The sequence below is a fragment of the Dasypus novemcinctus genome, chromosome 23 (genome assembly GCF_030445035.2).
Source record: "Dasypus novemcinctus isolate mDasNov1 chromosome 23, mDasNov1.1.hap2, whole genome shotgun sequence".
In the NCBI taxonomy this organism is placed as follows: domain Eukaryota; kingdom Metazoa; phylum Chordata; class Mammalia; order Cingulata; family Dasypodidae; genus Dasypus; species Dasypus novemcinctus.
Window position 1 is genome coordinate 41,315,376 of NC_080695.1, and position 18,225 is coordinate 41,333,600.

At 41.9% G+C, this 18,225-nt stretch overlaps 1 protein-coding gene and 1 pseudogene across 1 annotated transcript in view; both read right to left on the reverse strand.

Moving 5' to 3' along the window:
• Positions 1 to 1,699: 1,699 nt before the first annotated feature.
• LOC101435427 (acyl-coenzyme A synthetase ACSM4, mitochondrial) overlaps positions 1,700 to 18,225 on the reverse strand; it is a 28,579-nt gene continuing 12,053 nt past the window's right edge. The window contains exons 4-13 of the mRNA XM_004474073.4: positions 15,104 to 15,247; positions 14,239 to 14,395; positions 12,517 to 12,596; positions 10,658 to 10,781; positions 9,868 to 9,948; positions 9,653 to 9,754; positions 8,695 to 8,822; positions 8,511 to 8,610; positions 3,228 to 3,347; positions 1,700 to 2,053 (exon numbers count right to left, since the gene is read on the reverse strand). Coding sequence (XP_004474130.1) covers positions 1,967 to 2,053; positions 3,228 to 3,347; positions 8,511 to 8,610; positions 8,695 to 8,822; positions 9,653 to 9,754; positions 9,868 to 9,948; positions 10,658 to 10,781; positions 12,517 to 12,596; positions 14,239 to 14,395; positions 15,104 to 15,247 — 1,123 coding nt within the window. The 3' untranslated portion in view covers positions 1,700 to 1,966. The remainder of the gene's footprint in view (positions 2,054 to 3,227; positions 3,348 to 8,510; positions 8,611 to 8,694; positions 8,823 to 9,652; positions 9,755 to 9,867; positions 9,949 to 10,657; positions 10,782 to 12,516; positions 12,597 to 14,238; positions 14,396 to 15,103; positions 15,248 to 18,225) is intronic.
• LOC139437475 (ribonuclease P protein subunit p25-like protein) lies at positions 6,276 to 6,813 on the reverse strand (annotated as a pseudogene).

Below are 18,225 nucleotides of genomic sequence, written 5' to 3' on the forward strand. Positions count from 1 at the left end.
TGACCCTGCAATATCATTTAGGACAAAATTCCAAAAATGCCCCCACATCACATCTCTTCTTCCCTCTCCCTGCCCCCAGCAACTTAAATTTTAGAACGTTAGGAATTAATATAATCCTTAAGGCTTCCTGCACATTTGGCTATTATGTTAAATGGCTGGTGACATGAGAATGTATTTTATCCTCCTAGCTAGTGGTCCTGTTTTGTAAGCCAGACTAGAAGGATTTGGGGGTGAGGGGGTGGTAAGGAAAATACAGCTTTGCTAATGCAGATGAGGGCTCCTCAAGCTAGAACTACCTTAATATGACTATGTTTTTAAAAAATTTTTTTAGGAGGTAACAGGATTGAATCCAGGACCTCATACATGGGAATCAGGTGCCCCAATGAGAGTTTTTTTTTTTTTTTTTTGTCTGTGTTGTTTTTAGGAGATACTGGGATTGAACCCAGGACCTTCTGTATGGGAAACTGATGTGTCTCCACATCAATGCTACAATTTCTTCTACTAGTCACAATAGTTTTATAGTAGAATATCAGTAAGTCCACTCTAATCCATATTTTATTCCTCCATTCTGTGGACCCTGGGATGGTGATGTCAATTCCCACCTGTAGATCAAGAGGGGGCTTAGATTTCACATGGATGATGGATGCAGTTCTGCTTGCAGTTGTAGGCAATCTTGATTCCCTGGTGTGGTGGGTGACCAACCTGTTAGCTGACCTGGGTAAGTCCAATGAACCAGAGAGTAGGACTTGCAACACTGCTAAGGCTCAGGGTCCAGCTGGCACTGAGCCCTTGATACCGATGACTGTGCTTATGAGCCTATGTACCTGAAATATGAAGTAGGCCTAGAGCTGCAGGGTGCCTAAGAGTTACCTTCTGAGAGCCTCCATGTTGCTCAAATGTGGCCACTCTCTATGCCAAACTCAGCATGTAAATCCATTACCTTCCCCCCAGTGTGGGATGTGACTCCTGGGGATGAGCCTCCCTGGCGCCAAGGGATTACTACCAATCACTAGTTGGTGAAGCAACTAGAAAGAGACCTTGAATAAAAGCTCAGAATATCTCAGCCTACATGTAGGATCATGTGTTAAAAACTGCTTTTTGACCTTGAATAAAAGGGGGAAATGGCAAAGACAAATGAGCTTATATGGTTAAGAGTCTTCAAAAAAGAGTCATGAGGTCATTAGAGGGGTCATGCTTATGCACACTTCAGCAGGACCCCAGAAAAAGCCAAAGTAGATACAACCCTAGGTACTGGTTCTCCTGAAGGCTATGTAGACCCACAGGTTATATGGTCATGGCAGATGGATTTGGAGTTCTGTGCCATGTCAGAGGGCCCTACTTTGGAGTTTGTGTTTCTGAGTGTGATGGAGCTGGACTCAGATGTGACCTTTCTGCATATGCCTCTTCTGTCACTTTTACTGAACCTGTGGTTGGCGCTAGGGATGTTGTGTATTCAGGGGACTTGAATCTCTGGATTTGCTTTAAAAGGGGGGTACAGTAGTACACTACTTGAGATTTCATTAAATTCATTTATTGCCTTTTAAATTAGTTATATTATCTTCATTCTTAGCATTTTAATTCACTTAAAGTATTGGTAATACATAAAGATGTTAAGCAGAAGGAATTCTGTCTCATGCCATTTCTCTTAGAATAGTTCTTAACTTTATTTTGAATTAATCAAGACACAAGATTAGTGATATTCATTGCCTGCTATTTTCTAAGTAATCGTTTTATTTCTTCTATTTTAAACACTAGAAATCATAATGCTTGCCTTTGTCAGTTTAATCATAATTTTTCTTCCCAAATATTTTTAGATTTTTTTTGGGGGGGTTGTACAAAAACAACTCAGTTGAAAATTTCTACCAGGAAAGAACTTAATGAACATTTTAAGAGTAATTACTGAATTATTGGGAAGGAAGAACTAAAAGAATGCAGTCATATATAATGCCTCAGTTTTCTTATCAAGCTATGCTCTTCTCCATTCTTGGTCTCTTAAAACATTTCGTTTGATTTTCCCAGTGATTGTCTTTGGAAGTTCTTGAACAAATTCCACCTAATTGACAGAAAAACATAAGAGACACTTGATTTTGTTTTAACTTATCCCAACTTTCAGTATAATAAAAGTGTTTATAAAACTGGTGTTGCGTTTTAAAGTTGGGATTCTCCTTAACTCATTCATCAGAAATTGTTACGTTTATATAGTAAGGAAGACAGTAGAGCCCCATCATATGATTTTTTTGGTACAGATTCACATATATTCTTAGCCAGAAGAAGAAATAATCCCCGTACCCCATTGATTTCCCCCAGTTCAAACTAGTGCTAGGTCTCAACTGCTCCAGGGAAATGGAGTTCACCTCTAAAGGCAAAGAGAAACAAAGTTAATTCTTGGCTTTTGAGCTTTTAAGAATGGGTTTTGGAGGTTATTTATGGAGATTTTAAGAGGTATTTTTTAGTATATACAAATTTTCCCTTATGCTCTGACCTGAAGATCCTAAAATCTTGCTTTTGTTCCCCTCTTCTAGGATGTGACTACTGTATTTTTAAATGCCTTCCAAGAAAATTTCAGGAAATCAATTGGTCACTGATTTAGTGAATTTAATGAAGAAAATGTGACTGGTTGTTAGAAAATTAACTGCCCTTTGTGTGAAATGCCAATTGAAATGTAATTTTCATGTAAGGGAGCACTCAATATTAACCAGGGCTAGGAGGAAACTACAGTGCCATCCCTGTCTTTATATAGAATTGTTCTTAAATTCTCCTTTGAAGAAGATAACTTTGGAGAAGATTCCATAGTTTCTTCGGGTAGTATCTTCTTACTGATCCCTTAATGAGGTCACTTGATACTTAAAGGCATGTACTTTGAATTTATTGGAGTATTAGGGCCCAAGAGGATTAAGATAGATGAATCAAGGTGCCATCCCTAAAATCAAGGCACTTGACAATTGTTTGCTACCATTTAAAAAAAAAAAGTGAAATGGGACTGATTAGTTCTATAAAGGCCTTTAGTAATTTTTCAGTATTATAGAGTGCAGAGCTGAGTAAACTGAATCAAACATTTGTAGCATTCCATCATAAAACCTTTTAAAGCAAAATTCTGAGCATTAAACAAATTGAAATAGTGTTCTACCTAAATAATGAGTCATTATAAAGTCAAAAGCCAGCAAAGTCTATATACTAGCTTAGACCCTAATTTTGTAACACACTTAACATTCGGGCAGAGTACTTGCCTTTCTTGGGTATTTGTAAGGTGCAGTTGATTTTTTCACATGATCCTGAAGTTCAAGAGTTAATTTCTCTGGATTGGATGATTTAAAGGGTGCCGATAAGACAACAAAAGCTTTCACTACCTGTAGGAAAAAGCCATATTGCTGTTTGTTTTTTCACATACATCAAGGGTTTGGATGCATTGCTGAACACAAGTACTTATTAGTTGATATAGCAACTTGAGTGATGAATGCAAATACTTGAGATCACCTCTAAACAAAGCTTGGATACAATTATAAAGTGATACTTTGAGATCTAATTACAGAAAGCGATTTTCAAGCAGGAGGAGGACAGGTATTCAATAAAGCCAAAGGTTGAGTTTTATATATCTGTCATGCATGTGTTTAACATTTCAATCAGGCTGGCCTTATTTATTACACTGGCAGTCCTTGATTTACACATGACCACTTACTCCACAAACACATTGTTAGAAGCAAATGGAGGTTCTAGAGCAGGGATTCTCAACCAGGGGTCCGTGGAAAGATTTAGGGGGTGTCCGTGAGCTTGAATTGAAAAAAATCAACTTATCTTTATTTTTTCTGACCTCGAATTGCAATCTAGCATTTCCTTCACTTATGAATGTATGCAATAAATAAGTTACTGTACTATTCATTTCACCTGACTGGCAAAGCAGTATGTGGAACAAAAAAGGTTACGAACCCCTTTCTAGGTGGTTAGAAGTGATTTGGGGAGGAAGAATTGTGTGTCCTGAGACATGGACTCTCAGGAAAGATTGATCTACCCCTGTGAGGTCTTCTTGTCTGAGAGTTTTTGCTTCTAACACTTTAAAATCCAATGAGATAATAATAATTATTATTTTTTAGGAGGTACTGGGGATTAAACCTGGGACCTTGTACATGGGAAGCAGGTGCTCAACCACTGAGCTACACCCACTCTCCTAATTAGATAATTACTGTGATTAATAAGTATCCTTTAAATCCTTGATGCATGCATTGTGAATAGAATCAGTTCACACATTGATTCTAAGCAGTGTTTACCTCTGATGTTCAGCTGAAACCAATTTTTTTTGTTTTTTGTTTTTTGGTAGGCAAGGAAGTAAAGAGTTTATTGAAAAACAAGGGAAAAGAAAAAAAGTACACACCTCAGACATGGGTGCGGGTATACTACAAGGTGAGACACATGGCTGAAACCAGTTATTTTGACAGACCGAGAAAAGGGTGGCAGGTGGGAACTATTTTTGGAGCATGGAATTCATTGAGAGTGGAGGTGATACAGGAGGTGATACAGGATATGGAGCTGGGCACCGTAGTGTCACTGCAGGTCACCGATATGTGAGGGGGAGGTAGAGAAAGATGTTGGGAGAATGCTGACAGACAAATTATTTTCAAATTTTACCTCTTTCTGGGTCTGTAGAAAACTTTTCATGAGGAAAGAAAACTCCCTTCCATACCTTATGGCTTCCTTCCAGGTTATGACTCTCACTGCCTGAGCTCCCTTTCATTAGTTCTGAAATAGGCTTGTGACGCTTGCTTGTGAACCTGCCCACAATCTCCTGTTTGTATCGTTTCTATAAGAAAATGTATTCTGAGTTCCATAACAATGGTGCATACAGTAAAATCTGCTTCATTTGTTTATGCAGTATCTTGTCACCCTTTATATATATATTAGGAGGTACCGGGGGTTGAACCCAGAACCTTGTACATGGGAACCAGGTGCTCAACCACTGAGCTACATCTGCTCCCTGTTCTTTTTCTTTTTTAATTGTATGAGTCCATTTATATAAAATGTAAATATAAACCAATATATAAAGATGGAAATAGATTAGTGGTTATTTAGGGATGGGGAAGGACAGAGGTTTTGAGCGGTGACTTCTAAGGGGTGTGGAGTTTTTCCTTTTGGAGCAATGAATTTGTTCTAAAAATTTTTGTGGTGATGAATGCACAACACTGTGACCATACCAAAAGCCATTGATTGTACAATTTGGATGGATTGCATGGCATAAGAAACTATTGCAATAAAACTGTTAAAAAAAAAACACACCAAGAAAAAAAAAATGACACAAAAAACAGTGGGCGACCAATTAACTCAACTTTTCACTGACTCCACCTCTGCCCACCACTCTGCTCTGGTCCCTGCACTCCCATGGTTACTGCTGCAACCTTCACCTCTCTCCTCATGTCCCCGGCCTCACTGTGGTGAATCTGAGAGTCTAAGGCCAAGGTGAGGCAAAGGAGCAAAAAGAGACAGAAAGGCAAGGATGAGATCTGGAGGGAGATATGGGATTGAGATGTTTTAAGATAAGAAAAAGCATGTTTGTAGGTTGAGTCATTAATAAAAATAGCAATTAACCTCAACAGAGTACTATGTGTTCATGTGGTATCTAAGTGTCATGTATATATTACTTCATTTAATCCTATGAGGTATGCACAATATCCCCATTTTAAAGATGAGAACACTAAGGCACAGAGCAGTGACTTGCCCAAGGTCACAAAGCTAATAAGTGACAGACGCCTGAGTTCCATAAGACATGTCCATGGACAGAAAAAAGTATCAGAGCTGGCAGAATTCCTAAACCAACTCAAATCAGGCAGCAGGCGGCCACCCAGGAGCCTGGATATTATATGCAGTGTGCTGCTTAAGTTTCTCACTGACTTGAGATTGTCCCCATACCAGCCTGAGTCTATTTTACCTCTGTCTCCAGCTCATGAGCTCCCACAACGCAGGGGCTCCCATTCCCCTAACGCCAACTCTACACAGCACGCTGAGCAAAGGCTCATTAGACAAATGGATAGAACCTTTATTTCCTAACTCACTCCCTATAGACCTCTGTTCAAAAGGTAGAGCAGAGCACTGTATTTGGAAGGCAGGTGGGCCCTTCTTAAGCAATCCAGAATCCAAAAGAGCCTCAACACCTTTAATTCTTCATTGCGATCGCTTCTCACATTCAAAGGGAAAGGGGAAGCAGGACGGCAAGGTCCACTTCTGTGGGTTCAAGTCTTGTTGAGGATGTTGAGCAATTAGAGGGGCTTCTCGGAGAAGATACAGCCTTTCTAGATACCCAGGTCTGGAGAGCAGCCTGGCTCAGCAGGTCCCCCTGACTGGGTGTCTCAAACTCTTCTTTGGGGCTGAGGGCCAAAGCTGGGACTGGGTGTGGAACCCAGGCCAGGCGGTACCCCTGGGGACTGGTAGCCATGCTCACTGGGGCCCAGGGGGTCCCGGCTGAGCAGTAGCCACATCGCAGGCACATGGCGGCATACTGTGAGGGGGTCTAAGTCTGTGTCTGGTGAGGTTGGGACCCAGCTGTCCTCAGTCTACAGAAAGCATAGCTTCATGAGCTGGTGCAGGCCTGGTACCCGATGCCTGACTATCTCAGCGCAGCTGAGAGCCTTCCCTGCTGCCCGGCCAGAACCTGAGAACGCCACGTGTCATGCCATGTACTGCCACCCTCCAACTGATCCAGTGCCAGCCGCAAGCAGGTTGCAGATTTTGCTGCCATCTCAGACCAGTTCCTCCTGGGTATCAGTAGGTAGTGGACACCAGGGAAGGCACTAGGAGCCCCACAGAGCCAGCTTTCTGGTAGTGCTCCATCTTGCTTGGCTCTGTCTATAACTCTTGCTGCCAACGTGCCTCAGGGGCCCTCATGCTGTATCTGGAGCTAAGGGGGTATGCGGGCGGAAGCCGTGGCTGTTCTCCCTTTTTTTTTTTTTAAGTAAATTTTTAAATTGTCTTTTTTTCAAAAAGATACATAGATCACAAAAATTGTTACATTAAATAATACAAGGGAAGCGGCTGTGGCTCACCAAGTTGGGCTCCTGTCTACCATATGGGGGGCCCTGGGTTCTAGTCCCGGGGCCTCGCAAGTGCCGTGGAGTGCCACCACGCCAGCAAGCACCATGGAGAGCCAACTTAGCAAGGTGACACAACAATAAAAGGGAGACAACCGAAAACGCAGAAGAATGTGCAGCGAATGGACACAGAGAGCAGACAAGCAAACCGCAATGGGGGGGAAATTAAAAAAAAAAAAAATATATATATATATATATAAGAGGTTCCTATATACCCCTCCCACCCCCTCCTTTCTTCCCACATCAACAACCTCTTTCATCATTGTGGCACATTCATTGCATCTGATGAATACATTTTGTAGTACTGCTGCACCACATGGATAATAGTTTACATTGTAGTTCACACTCTCTTCCAGTCCATTCAGTGGGTTATGGCAGGATATATAGTGTCCTGCATCTATCCCTGCAATATTATTTAGGACAACTCCAAGTGCCAAAAATGTCCCACATCACACCTCTTCTTCGCTCTCCCTGCCCTCAGCAACTCCCATGGCCACTGTCTCCACATCAATGATACCATTTCTTCCATTGCTAGAGTCACAATAGTTATATAGGAGAATACCAGCAAGTCCATTCTAATCCATATTTTATTTCTTCATCCTGTGGACCCTGGGATGGTGATGTTCTCCCTTTTTAATAACAGTGGAATTGACACCAGCCCCTAGCTCCACGGACAGGTATTGGGTCTGGCCGGTTAGCATATACCATTCCCCCCAGCCATGTTGGTTAGTTTAGAGATGTGATCCAAAATAGGCCAATGTAATCCTGGGAGTTGTTTGAAACTGTTGGAAAGAGAATCTCTTTCCTTCCACTGGGGTTATTAAGCTGGGTAAACCTGAAGTTGGTTGCCATCAGGTAGGAAGAACCTGCCCAAATGGAGCCAGCATAAAGAACAGCAGAACTAAGAGATGGATAGAGACTAACTCTCCACATAACTTTGTGTGAGCCTTTGGATGTAGCTGTACGTGAAGCCTCACTACCCCTGAAACCTCTCACTTATGTGAGCCAATAAACCAGGGGTTCGTAACCTTTTTCATTCCACGGACCCTTTTGCCAGTCAGGTGAAAACCACGGACCCCTTACTAAGTCTACACTACACTGTGTATTATTTAATAAATACATCACACTCACACCAACATGTCCCCACGAGAATATTTTTTTAAATTTCAATTCAAGTTCACAGACCCCTTGTAAAGAACCTCTGCAAAACTGCTCACCACCCCTGTTTAACTCAGTTTGAGCTGAGTTTCTGTCACTTGCTACCAAAAGTATTCTAAAACTCTCCCTTGGGAAACAAAGCATTGGTAAAATTGATTGTACAGATATTTTTGCCACATGTGTGCTTCATAATGAGAAGCAAATGACTACTCTTGATTCAGTCTTTGCAGTGATCCAGTGCATGAAACTTGAAACTTGAAAACTTAATGACATTCACTCTACCTCTCCTCTTACTGGATCTGGGCTACTGACAACAGCCGATTCAACAACTGCTGGGTGCTCAATTAGTGCGCTCTCCACTTCAAACGGCCCAATACGGTACCTAGAAGAGAAAAAGGAAGCCTTTGGTCACTGCACCACCCAAGTAGGAAATCTCCCCTGGCAAATGTGTGACAAGTGTACAGACCCAGAGGATATGATGACATCATCAGCTCTGCCGACAAACCAAAAATACCCATCACTGTCCATCACTCCTCTGTCTCCAGTGACATAAAAATTTCCCCTTATTGTGGCAGCAGTTTTCTCTGGATTATCCTAGGAATCAAAGATGACATTTGGGGATTAATTTGGCACCCTAGTACATTACACATTCTATTTTAAAAATAAATTAGTTTTAAAAAGTAGTTCCTGGTATAATATACAAAAGATCCAAAGAGTATAATAAAAAGTAAGCCTACAGGAAGCGGACTTGGCCCAGTGGTTATGTAGTCCGTCTACCACATGGAAGGTCCGCGGTTCAAACCCGGGCCTCCTTCAACCGTGTGCAGCTGGCCCATGCGCAGTGCTGATGCACTCAAGGAGTGCTGTGCCATGCAGGGGTGTCCCCGCGTAGGGGAGCCCCACGCGCAAGGAATGCGCCCCATAGGGAGAGCCGCCCAGCACGAAAGAAAGTTCAGTCTGCCCAGGAATGGTGCCGCGCATGCAACAAGATGACTCAAAAAAAGAAACACAGATTCCCGTGCCGCTGACAATAACAGAAGCGGACAAAGAAACACACAGCAGATAGACACAGAGAACAGACAACTGGGGCAGGGGGGAAGGGGAGAGAAATAAAATAAATAGATCTTAAAGAAAAAAAAGTAAGCCTCTTTGCCACTTCTACCATGCTAACCCACCCAGTTTTCCCTTCTGAAGACAATCACAGCAACCTGTTCCTTACATATAGAATTTAACCTTTACAAAACTCTTAGGAGATAGAAGCTATTCTCCCCATTTTATAACTGATGAAATAGACTTGGATTTTGTGACTTGTCCAAGATCACACAGCAAGAAATGGTGAATGTGGAATTGGGACGCATCTCTGTATTTAATCCCTATACTACCTTTTCTATTAAAACATGATAACACATTCTACATGCTCATACCACATATTCAGTGAAGAAACAAAAGGGCCATGTAGAATTTACTCTGAGGGCAATTTCCCCTTCTTTGCCAGGTGGTAGGATATGGCCATTTTCATCTATAATCTAGAATGAAAGAAATGATATAGATTCTTCAAATGTTCTTTTCACAAAATGAAAATGGATTATGAATAGTTGTATAGTGAATAGCAGAAAACTAAACTATTCTCTCAACTTACCTGGACATCATAAGGTAGAACTCCTTTCCCCATTGAACCTGGTTTAATTTCTTGTCCTTTCTGATTGGCACAAATTATTCCCTATTCAGAGGACATGCTTTACATGAGTATGTAAAAATCCATTTTCTGTAGTCGTTCAGCTCATTAGAACGAAACATAAGATTCAGTTCTGACTGATCGGTATGCAAGATCATGTTCTGAAATATGTTATTTTAGTCAACCAAAGGTTCTCAAACTTGAGCGTGTATTAGAATCACCGGAGTATTGTTTTTTTCTCTTTTTCCTAAGATCTCTTTATTATTAAAAAAAAAAGTTACATTTGGAGCATTGTTAAAACACAGATCCCTGGGCCCCATCCCAGAGTTTGATTTACCAGGTCAGGGGCGGGGCCTGAGAATTTGCACTTCTACCAAGTTCCCAGATGGTGCTGCTGTTGCTAGTTTGAGAACCACATTTTGAAGATAAGGGTACCATTAAGTACCTTGGTTGGACTAAATTCCCAACGGGAGTCCTTCCCAGTTAGTGCAGTGGAACTACGACCTGCTCTATTGAGGACCTCTCCAACCTCCAGTACCTCTGAGATTTCCAAGTGTGGGGAGGAGGCAGGAAGGCTGTGTGGAGTCATCGTAACTCCTCTTCTGCTAAGCCTAAATGAGCAACTCACAAGTTTTGGTAACTGCTGGCAAGGTAAGCAGGGAAACACCATAAAAGTTTAGAACACAATGGGGCTGCTTCAGGGTCTGAAGTGTTACCCAATAGGCTAAACTCAAACTTTGCCCTTTAAATATACCACTTCTGTCTGTCCATAGCCCTCATACAGCTCCAGGCCAGTTTGCTTCTTCCACTGCTCCAGCACCTCCGGGTTGAGTGGCTCTCCTCCTGTCAAGCAGTGCCGCAGCTTCTTGAATTTGTATCTGGAGAGAAAGAGTTGCAAGGGATCTTTGGGGGAGAAAATTGAGTGGCTTTCACTGCAAGATAGGATGTTCAAGCAAACGAGCTCCGAGAGGATGGTCTTGAGAAAGTTCAGTCAACAAATATTTCTTGAGCAACTATTACATATCCAGACATTGTCCTAGCTAGGCATGTGGGATACATTAGTAATTAAAATGAAGATTCCTGGTAGAACTTACATTTTAGCAGGGGGAAGAGAAGTTAGCTACTAAAAAAAGTAAAAACGTGAGAGAAAATACTAATTATGATATTGAGTGCTTATTATGAGCCAAGTGATAGAACAGCTAACATCAGTTGAGGAGTTACTGTGATATAAGGACTTTAAATAGCACTCTTATAATCTTCATAACAACTATTTTACAGATGAGGATATCAAGGCTCAGAGAGGTTAAGGAACTCACCCAAAGTATGCCAAACAATAAAGGGCTGCAGAGGATGTGCTGTCCTGTGTCCTTAGCATTTGTCAAGTATTGGGCCAAGCATGGTGCATGCAATGCATTCACACCACAACCACCTGAGGTCACTCTTCTTACTCCTTTATAGATGGAGCTACTAGAGGCTTAGCCAGGCCAGCTTGACTGTAAGTAGCAAAACCCTTCCTCCTTTGGCTTGGAGCTTGAACTTTTAAGCTCAAGTTTACTACTCTGTCACTAATGGGACTTGGATTAGAAAGCTTGAATCAGCCCAATTCTGAAAGAGTGGCGTCCCAAATGGCCAGGTGGGTGTGGGTAAGACGCAAACTGTATGCATTCAATATCAACATTGAATAACCCTTGATGTGCGCCTTTTGGGGGCCTCAAACACTGACTAGGAAGTTTCTCCCAGTGCTCTTCCTTCCGATTGTCCAATTCTTGGTGGGAACAGAGCGTGGAAGAGACTGCACTATCTCTCTCATATTACATTTATATTAGTTAAATAAATATACACTGCAACTCTGCTGTATGCTCAGGTGAGTTGGCTAAATTGAATATAACCACATAAGACTTCATTAGCTTCTCTTCGAGGCAGTTAGAAAAAAAGACTGCTAAGACTTTTGAGGCAATTCTTAACTGCAGGTAGTGTTAAAAGGCAAACATTTGGGGAATGGAAGTTCTGGGACTGTAGGAGTCTGTTTTTTATCCCCCAGAAAATGTCCAATTGCCCCTAGATGCTATCCCAGCGATTTAACTGGGGACAGTTCTGCTCCCTAGGGGACGTTAGGCAATGTCTGGAGACAATTTTGATGGTCATGACTTGGTGGTAGGGAGGAAGTGCTACTGGTATCTTGTAGGCAGAGACCAGGGGTGCTGCCAAATGTCCTGCAATGCCCAGGAGAACCCCCCCCCCCCCCCCCCCCGCCCATGCAGAGAAATATTTGGTACAAAATGTCAACATTTGAGAACATGGGCTATCCTGTGCTTAGAAGTAGAGATTTGTACGCTGGATTATATGTATTTTTTTGCGGTAATGGAGATTTCTGCCCAAGTACTTCCTTTTTTTTTTTGAGGTACTGGGTCCAGGAATGAAACCTGGGACCTCATATGTAGGAAGCCAGTGCTCAACCACTGAGCCACATCGGCTCCCGAGTTGGTTTTTCGTTTGCTTGCTTGTTGTTTGATTTTTGGCTTTGGGAGGCACCAGAAACTGAACCCAGGACCTCTAATGTAGGACCTCCTAGCACTCAACCACTGGCGCCACATCCACTCCCTGCCTAAATACCTCTTGAGGTCTTTTTGCACAAGCATCCGGTACACAGTAGGAGCACTGCACAGGGTCGTGATGGGATAAGTGGTCAGCGTCTGCATGATTTAGGAAAGAGACAGATATCAGAGTGGTTAATTGAAGGCCACCAGTAGAGCTGATGTTGACCCTCTTTCATTGTCTTTCATCACCATGTGTCCATTTTATGGTCACTACCAGGAATAAAGAAGCAAATACTTTCTCATTTGTCACTTGTGACTGAATGTCTATTGGTACTTTCCAATTTTTTGGAAAGAATGTATAACAGTTACAGTAATAGACATATATAGTCAAACACAACCAACAAGGGAATTGTTGAATTTAAGAACCACAAGGTATGTCCTGTTTATTCTACTTCAGGGATGCAAGGTACCTTCCACAGTGGAATCTTGAAACTGCTGACATATTCCTGCATAATACTGACTCTGAATGTATAAGCTTGACTCACTGGGACCTTTCAGTATTATTCTGATAAGATCGGTCAGTTCTTTTGAGTGGATTGATGAAATGCATAAATAAAACATTTCTTAGGCATTTTCTGAATTAAGGTTTCTAGGCTCACTGGACATCCAGCTTCTTAAAATCAAAATAGTGACCTAGGTATCATAAATCTAGAGAAACACTAATTTTGCCAGGAGATTTTTCTCTGGAGAGCTTCCACTATATGAATTCTACAATGTAAATTTCAGCATTTGGGAGAAGGTTCCTAAGACGCATGTCTAGGCTATCTGGGTTGTTGTAGACCAGCAATAGCTTGTGATCTGTAAATGAGTCTCTCCACTGTGTGTATCCTTTTGTTCTAATTGTTCTTACTAAGTGCAATATATATAAGAACAGTGTGAATTCATAAAGGTTTTTACAGCACTTAAAACACACCTATTATCTCTTCTTCTTCTACAAATGTAGGTTTTGAACCATACATTTATTTGCAAAGCTAATTTATTTATTTCAGGGCATTTTGTGAACCAGATGTTCTTGTGTCACCCTAGATTTCTGTTGAGACCCTCAAACCATCTTGTCAGACCAGTTAGCGAAATAACCAGGCCACCATTGCTGTTATTTACACACAGGTGTGGTGTTAATTGAATAATATGCATTTCCTTAAACTTAGTTGGTTTTTCATGGTTGAAAAATAATTGTCCTGCATTATGTTTTTCTAAAGGCTAAAGAAACCAGAGTTATCTGATATCTCAATCTAGCTGTCTCTGGCTGAGAAGAAAGGACATGCCTGGTTTCAGGAAAGAGTATTGGATTCTGAGATTTCACAAAGTGAGAAGCATGGAGTAGGAGGAATGGTCTGGTCTATGGGAGAAGTATCCCTTACTTTAGTCTCCTCCAAATAGGAGTTCGGATTTACCAACTATTCTCTTTGTTTCACTGAATCAGAAACCAAGTATTTGGTTGAGAATTCTAATCAATTATTTAGAACCAGGCTCTTAAATGCCCACAGATTAAGCAACACTAGCAAATCCTGAACTACTTGAAGCAGAAGAATGGATTTCATGCCTGAGAGTGTGGTGAGTATTCTCTCTCCACTGTGTTAAATGCAGTCAGAAGCCAAGTCCATGGAGTCTTTGCTTCTTTAAAAGGAATGATATCCATAAGCCCAAGGAGCCCTGTATTTTGAGAAATTATTTCTTTATGGTCTTGTGGGAGATAAGATAGAGCTCTCATTATGTGCAGCCGAAGGTCACTACTTACATCTAAGAAGGTATCTGTGTCAAACTGGGCCATCCGATGCACAAAAACACAGGCTCCCTGAAGCCAGGAAGAAAACACACTGCCAATGGCAGCCTTGACCCAGCCGGTGTCGGACATGTTCCATATTATATCTGAGGCCTTCAAGTCCAGCCAATACCTGAATGGTATGGAGAAGAAACAAAACAGGCAAACAACAACAACAAGACAGGAAAAAGCAAAGCAAAGCAAACAGGCTGGTGTCTTTGTGGAGTGGTCTTGTCCCAGAACTTTGACTGCTACAGAGAAGTTTCAAAAGGCCCTCTAAGCATGGCCACTCTCTTTAGAGGGCCCTTTCAGAATCCCAGGTGGCCTGAGAGAGGAGTGGGAGGCTGAGTATGACATGATTTTCTGATTTCATCCTTTGATACAACAAATATTTATTGAACAATTACTGTGCGTGCTAGGCACTGCATTATAGCTGTGCGCAAGAAAGACCAGATTATAGTTCAGGAGGCAGATAGTGAAAAAGCACACAATAAATAAATGTCATAATTTCAAATAATATTAAGTGCTACCAGGAAAATGAAACAAGATAATGAGACAGTTTTTCTATCTCTAGGTAGGCCTGTCTGACAAAGAGGAGAAGGATATGCAGTGTGCATACATACTGCTTCAGGGATTGAATCAAAGCTGAATCCTACCTTTTTGGCTTGATCATTTGGTTAGATGGGTCAGTTATGGAGCTAGGGCAGTCATCCAGAGTTTATTATGTTATTTATGAGATATTTACTAGCCATCCACAGAGAGATGTCAGCTAGACAGTTGGATATATGTGTTAGCAGTTCGAGGAGAGTTCACCAAAAATGAACCATGTTTTCCTCCCTACCTCCCACAGAGGGTGTACCCAATGCCAAGACTGCTCTGGGTGTGCTGGGCCATCTTGGGAGAGCCTGTGGTTCCACTGGTGAAGTAAATGGCCATGGGTTCTTGACTTCCTGTCTCCACACAGCTGTGCTCCTCAGAGGCAGATCTGCAAAATATGGACCCCAAGATGACTGATGAAGATGGCAAACCAGTTTAACTGATTTTTTTTTTTTGTGCTGCTACTTCTTCTCTTGATACAGAAGACATTTAATAGTACAGAACCTAATCCAAAGTCTCCCCCAGAGGTGTAAGAAATCTTAAAATTCTTCAAGAAAGCTTAGTTGGATTTTGTGATCTGATATGATCTAGTGTCAAGATTTACCAACTCAGATCCTTTTAATTTTTTAAAGCTCTACCTCCCTAGAGGCCAGCTGAATAGCCGAGTTAACATTCAGTATTAATAACAGAAGAAGATTTGTTTTCTTTATTTAAATAAATAAATTTAATCTATTTTTAAATTTTTTCCCCTCCCCCCTTGCGGTTTGCTTGCTGTCTGCTCTCTGTGTCCATTTGTACGCTCTTCTGTGTTTTTGGTTGTGTTTTGATTTTCCGTGGCATGCGGATGAGCCTACCTTCACAAGGAGGCCCTGGAAAGTGAACCCAGGGCCTCCCATATGGTAGACGGGAGCCCAACTGATTGAGCCACAGCCTATTTCCAATTTAATCTATTTTTTAATCTTTAATTTTAAAAACCAGTATTGAATCTTTCTAAATTGTTATATTTCAGAAGTTTTTATTTTTTAAAGGAAGAGTTTTGGCATTTAAATTAAATGTTTTAATAATTTTTGTTCACTATCTTTGGCAGACACAGCTAGTTGCTTACCAAATAGCCATCTCCTCTTTGCACTAATAGAATGCATTTTATTCAGATTATCAGGCAGTCATGTGCTTCAGGAAAGACTGCTCCCCACTTAGCTCCTGAGTTAAAGCATGATTAACCTAAGCCAAGCACAGTGATTCTTTTCCTTGTCAGTGATTGGTTTAGGCATGGGCACATGATGCAGTTATGGCCAATGAGGTGTAAGGGTTTATGGGAAATGTTTCCTTGTTCTTAAAAAGCATCATGAGGAAGGGATGCTGCCTCACCCCACCCCCACTCCTGCTGTTTTCTGGTCTCTGGGTATTACTATGAAAGTGTTTGATGCCTGCACCTTCCCTAGCCATGCTGGGATTTTGAGGGGGAGTAGCAGATGTACTGAGGAGGGCCTGATGGAAAGATGAATGAACCTGGGTCCTTGTTAATTTCTTCAAACCACGGAGTTAACCAACCCTCACATCACCCTTCCTCCGCACTTCTTATTGTAAGATAATAAAATTGTTTAAGCCATCTTCACGTGAGTCTCCTGTTAATTACTTAAGCCAAAAGCATTCTAACTGATAACAGTATCTGTGGTAGATTGTCTGCATAGATAGCTCTAACAATTTCTTCCATCTTTATACAAGTATGCCATGCCCCACTGAAGCATGGGGCCCATATTCTCTCCCCTTGAAAATGTTCTCTCCCTCATGCTTGATTTGACTAACACAATGTGGTAGAAGTGAAATTCTGGGAAATCTGGGCCTTAAGTGGCTTGATGGTTTTTACTTTCCCTGGAGCAACTCAGTTACCACATAAAGACATTCAGACTGTCCCTCTGGAGAGAGAGGACATGTGGAGGGGGACTGAGGTGCTCCAGATGACAGCCAGCACCAAGTCCCCAGGTCTGAACCCACCTTCCATCCTCCAGCCCCAGTCAAGCGGTCTTGGCTGACAGTGTGTGGAACAGAGACAATTTGCCACTGTTGAGCACTTCATCAATACCTGACCCATAGAATCATGAGCAAATAAAATCATTGGTGAAGTGGATTTGGTTCAACTGATAGAGCATACATCTACCACACGGAGGTCCAGGATTCAAACCCAGGGCCTCCTGACCTGTGTGATGAGCTGGCCCATGTGCAGTGCTGATGTGTGCAAGGAGTGCCATACCATGCAGGGATGTCCCCTGCATAGGGGAACCCCACGCACAAGGAATGCATCCTGTAAGGAGAGATGCTCCGCGCGAAAAAAAGCACAGCCTGCCCAAGAGTGTCACTGCACACACGGAGAGCTGACATAGTGAGATGAAGCAACAAAAAGAGACACAGATTTCCAGTGCTGCTGACAATAATGCAGGTGGACACAGAAGAACACACAGCGAATGGACACAGAGAGCAGACAAGGGGGGGAGAAATTTAAAAAAAAATCTTAAAAAAAAAAAGATTGGGTGGCAGACTTGGCCCAGTGGTTAGGGCGTCCGTCTACCACATGGGAGGTCCGCGGTTCAAACCCCGGGCCTCCTTTACCCGTGTGGAGCTGGCCCATGCGTAGTGCTGATGCGCGCAAGGAGTACCGTGCCACGCGGGGGTGTCCCCCGCGTAGGGGAGCCCCACACTCAAGGAGTGCGCCCCATAAGGAGAGCCACCCAGCGCCAAAGAAAGTGCAGCCTGCCCAAGAATGGCACTGCCCACACGGAGAAATGACACAACAAGATGACACAGCAAAAAGAAACACAGATTCCCATGCCGCTGACAACAACAGAAGCGGACAAAGAAGACACAGCAAATAGACACAGAGAACAGACAGCTGGGGCGGGGGTGGGGGGAGGGGAGAGAATAAATAAATAAATAAATCTTAAAAAAAAAAAAAGATTGTTGTCCTATACCACTAAGTTTTGGGATGGTTTGTTACTCAGCCATAAATAACTGAAACAGTAATTTAAGAATTTTTAAGACCCATGTATCGGATTAAAATTTTCCTGGTTGAAAGGGATAGGGTTAATGATGCCATTTTAATTTGTCTCCATGGTGAATGATTGATGTTATTGAAACTGAGAAACCAGAATGAGTAATTATATGTACATGCATCACATTGTCAGAAATAATTTCAGGAAATATTTACGTAGTGTCCTTGGTAACTCATTTTTTCCCCAAAAAGTAGACAAAGATACATTAATTGTATTGCTTTCTCAATATAAATATAGGGTGAAGTTGGTATATACTGGGCTGGAGAGAAAGATTTTTTTTCAAAGTATCTAATACTGTGAATAAAAACAAAACCAAAGC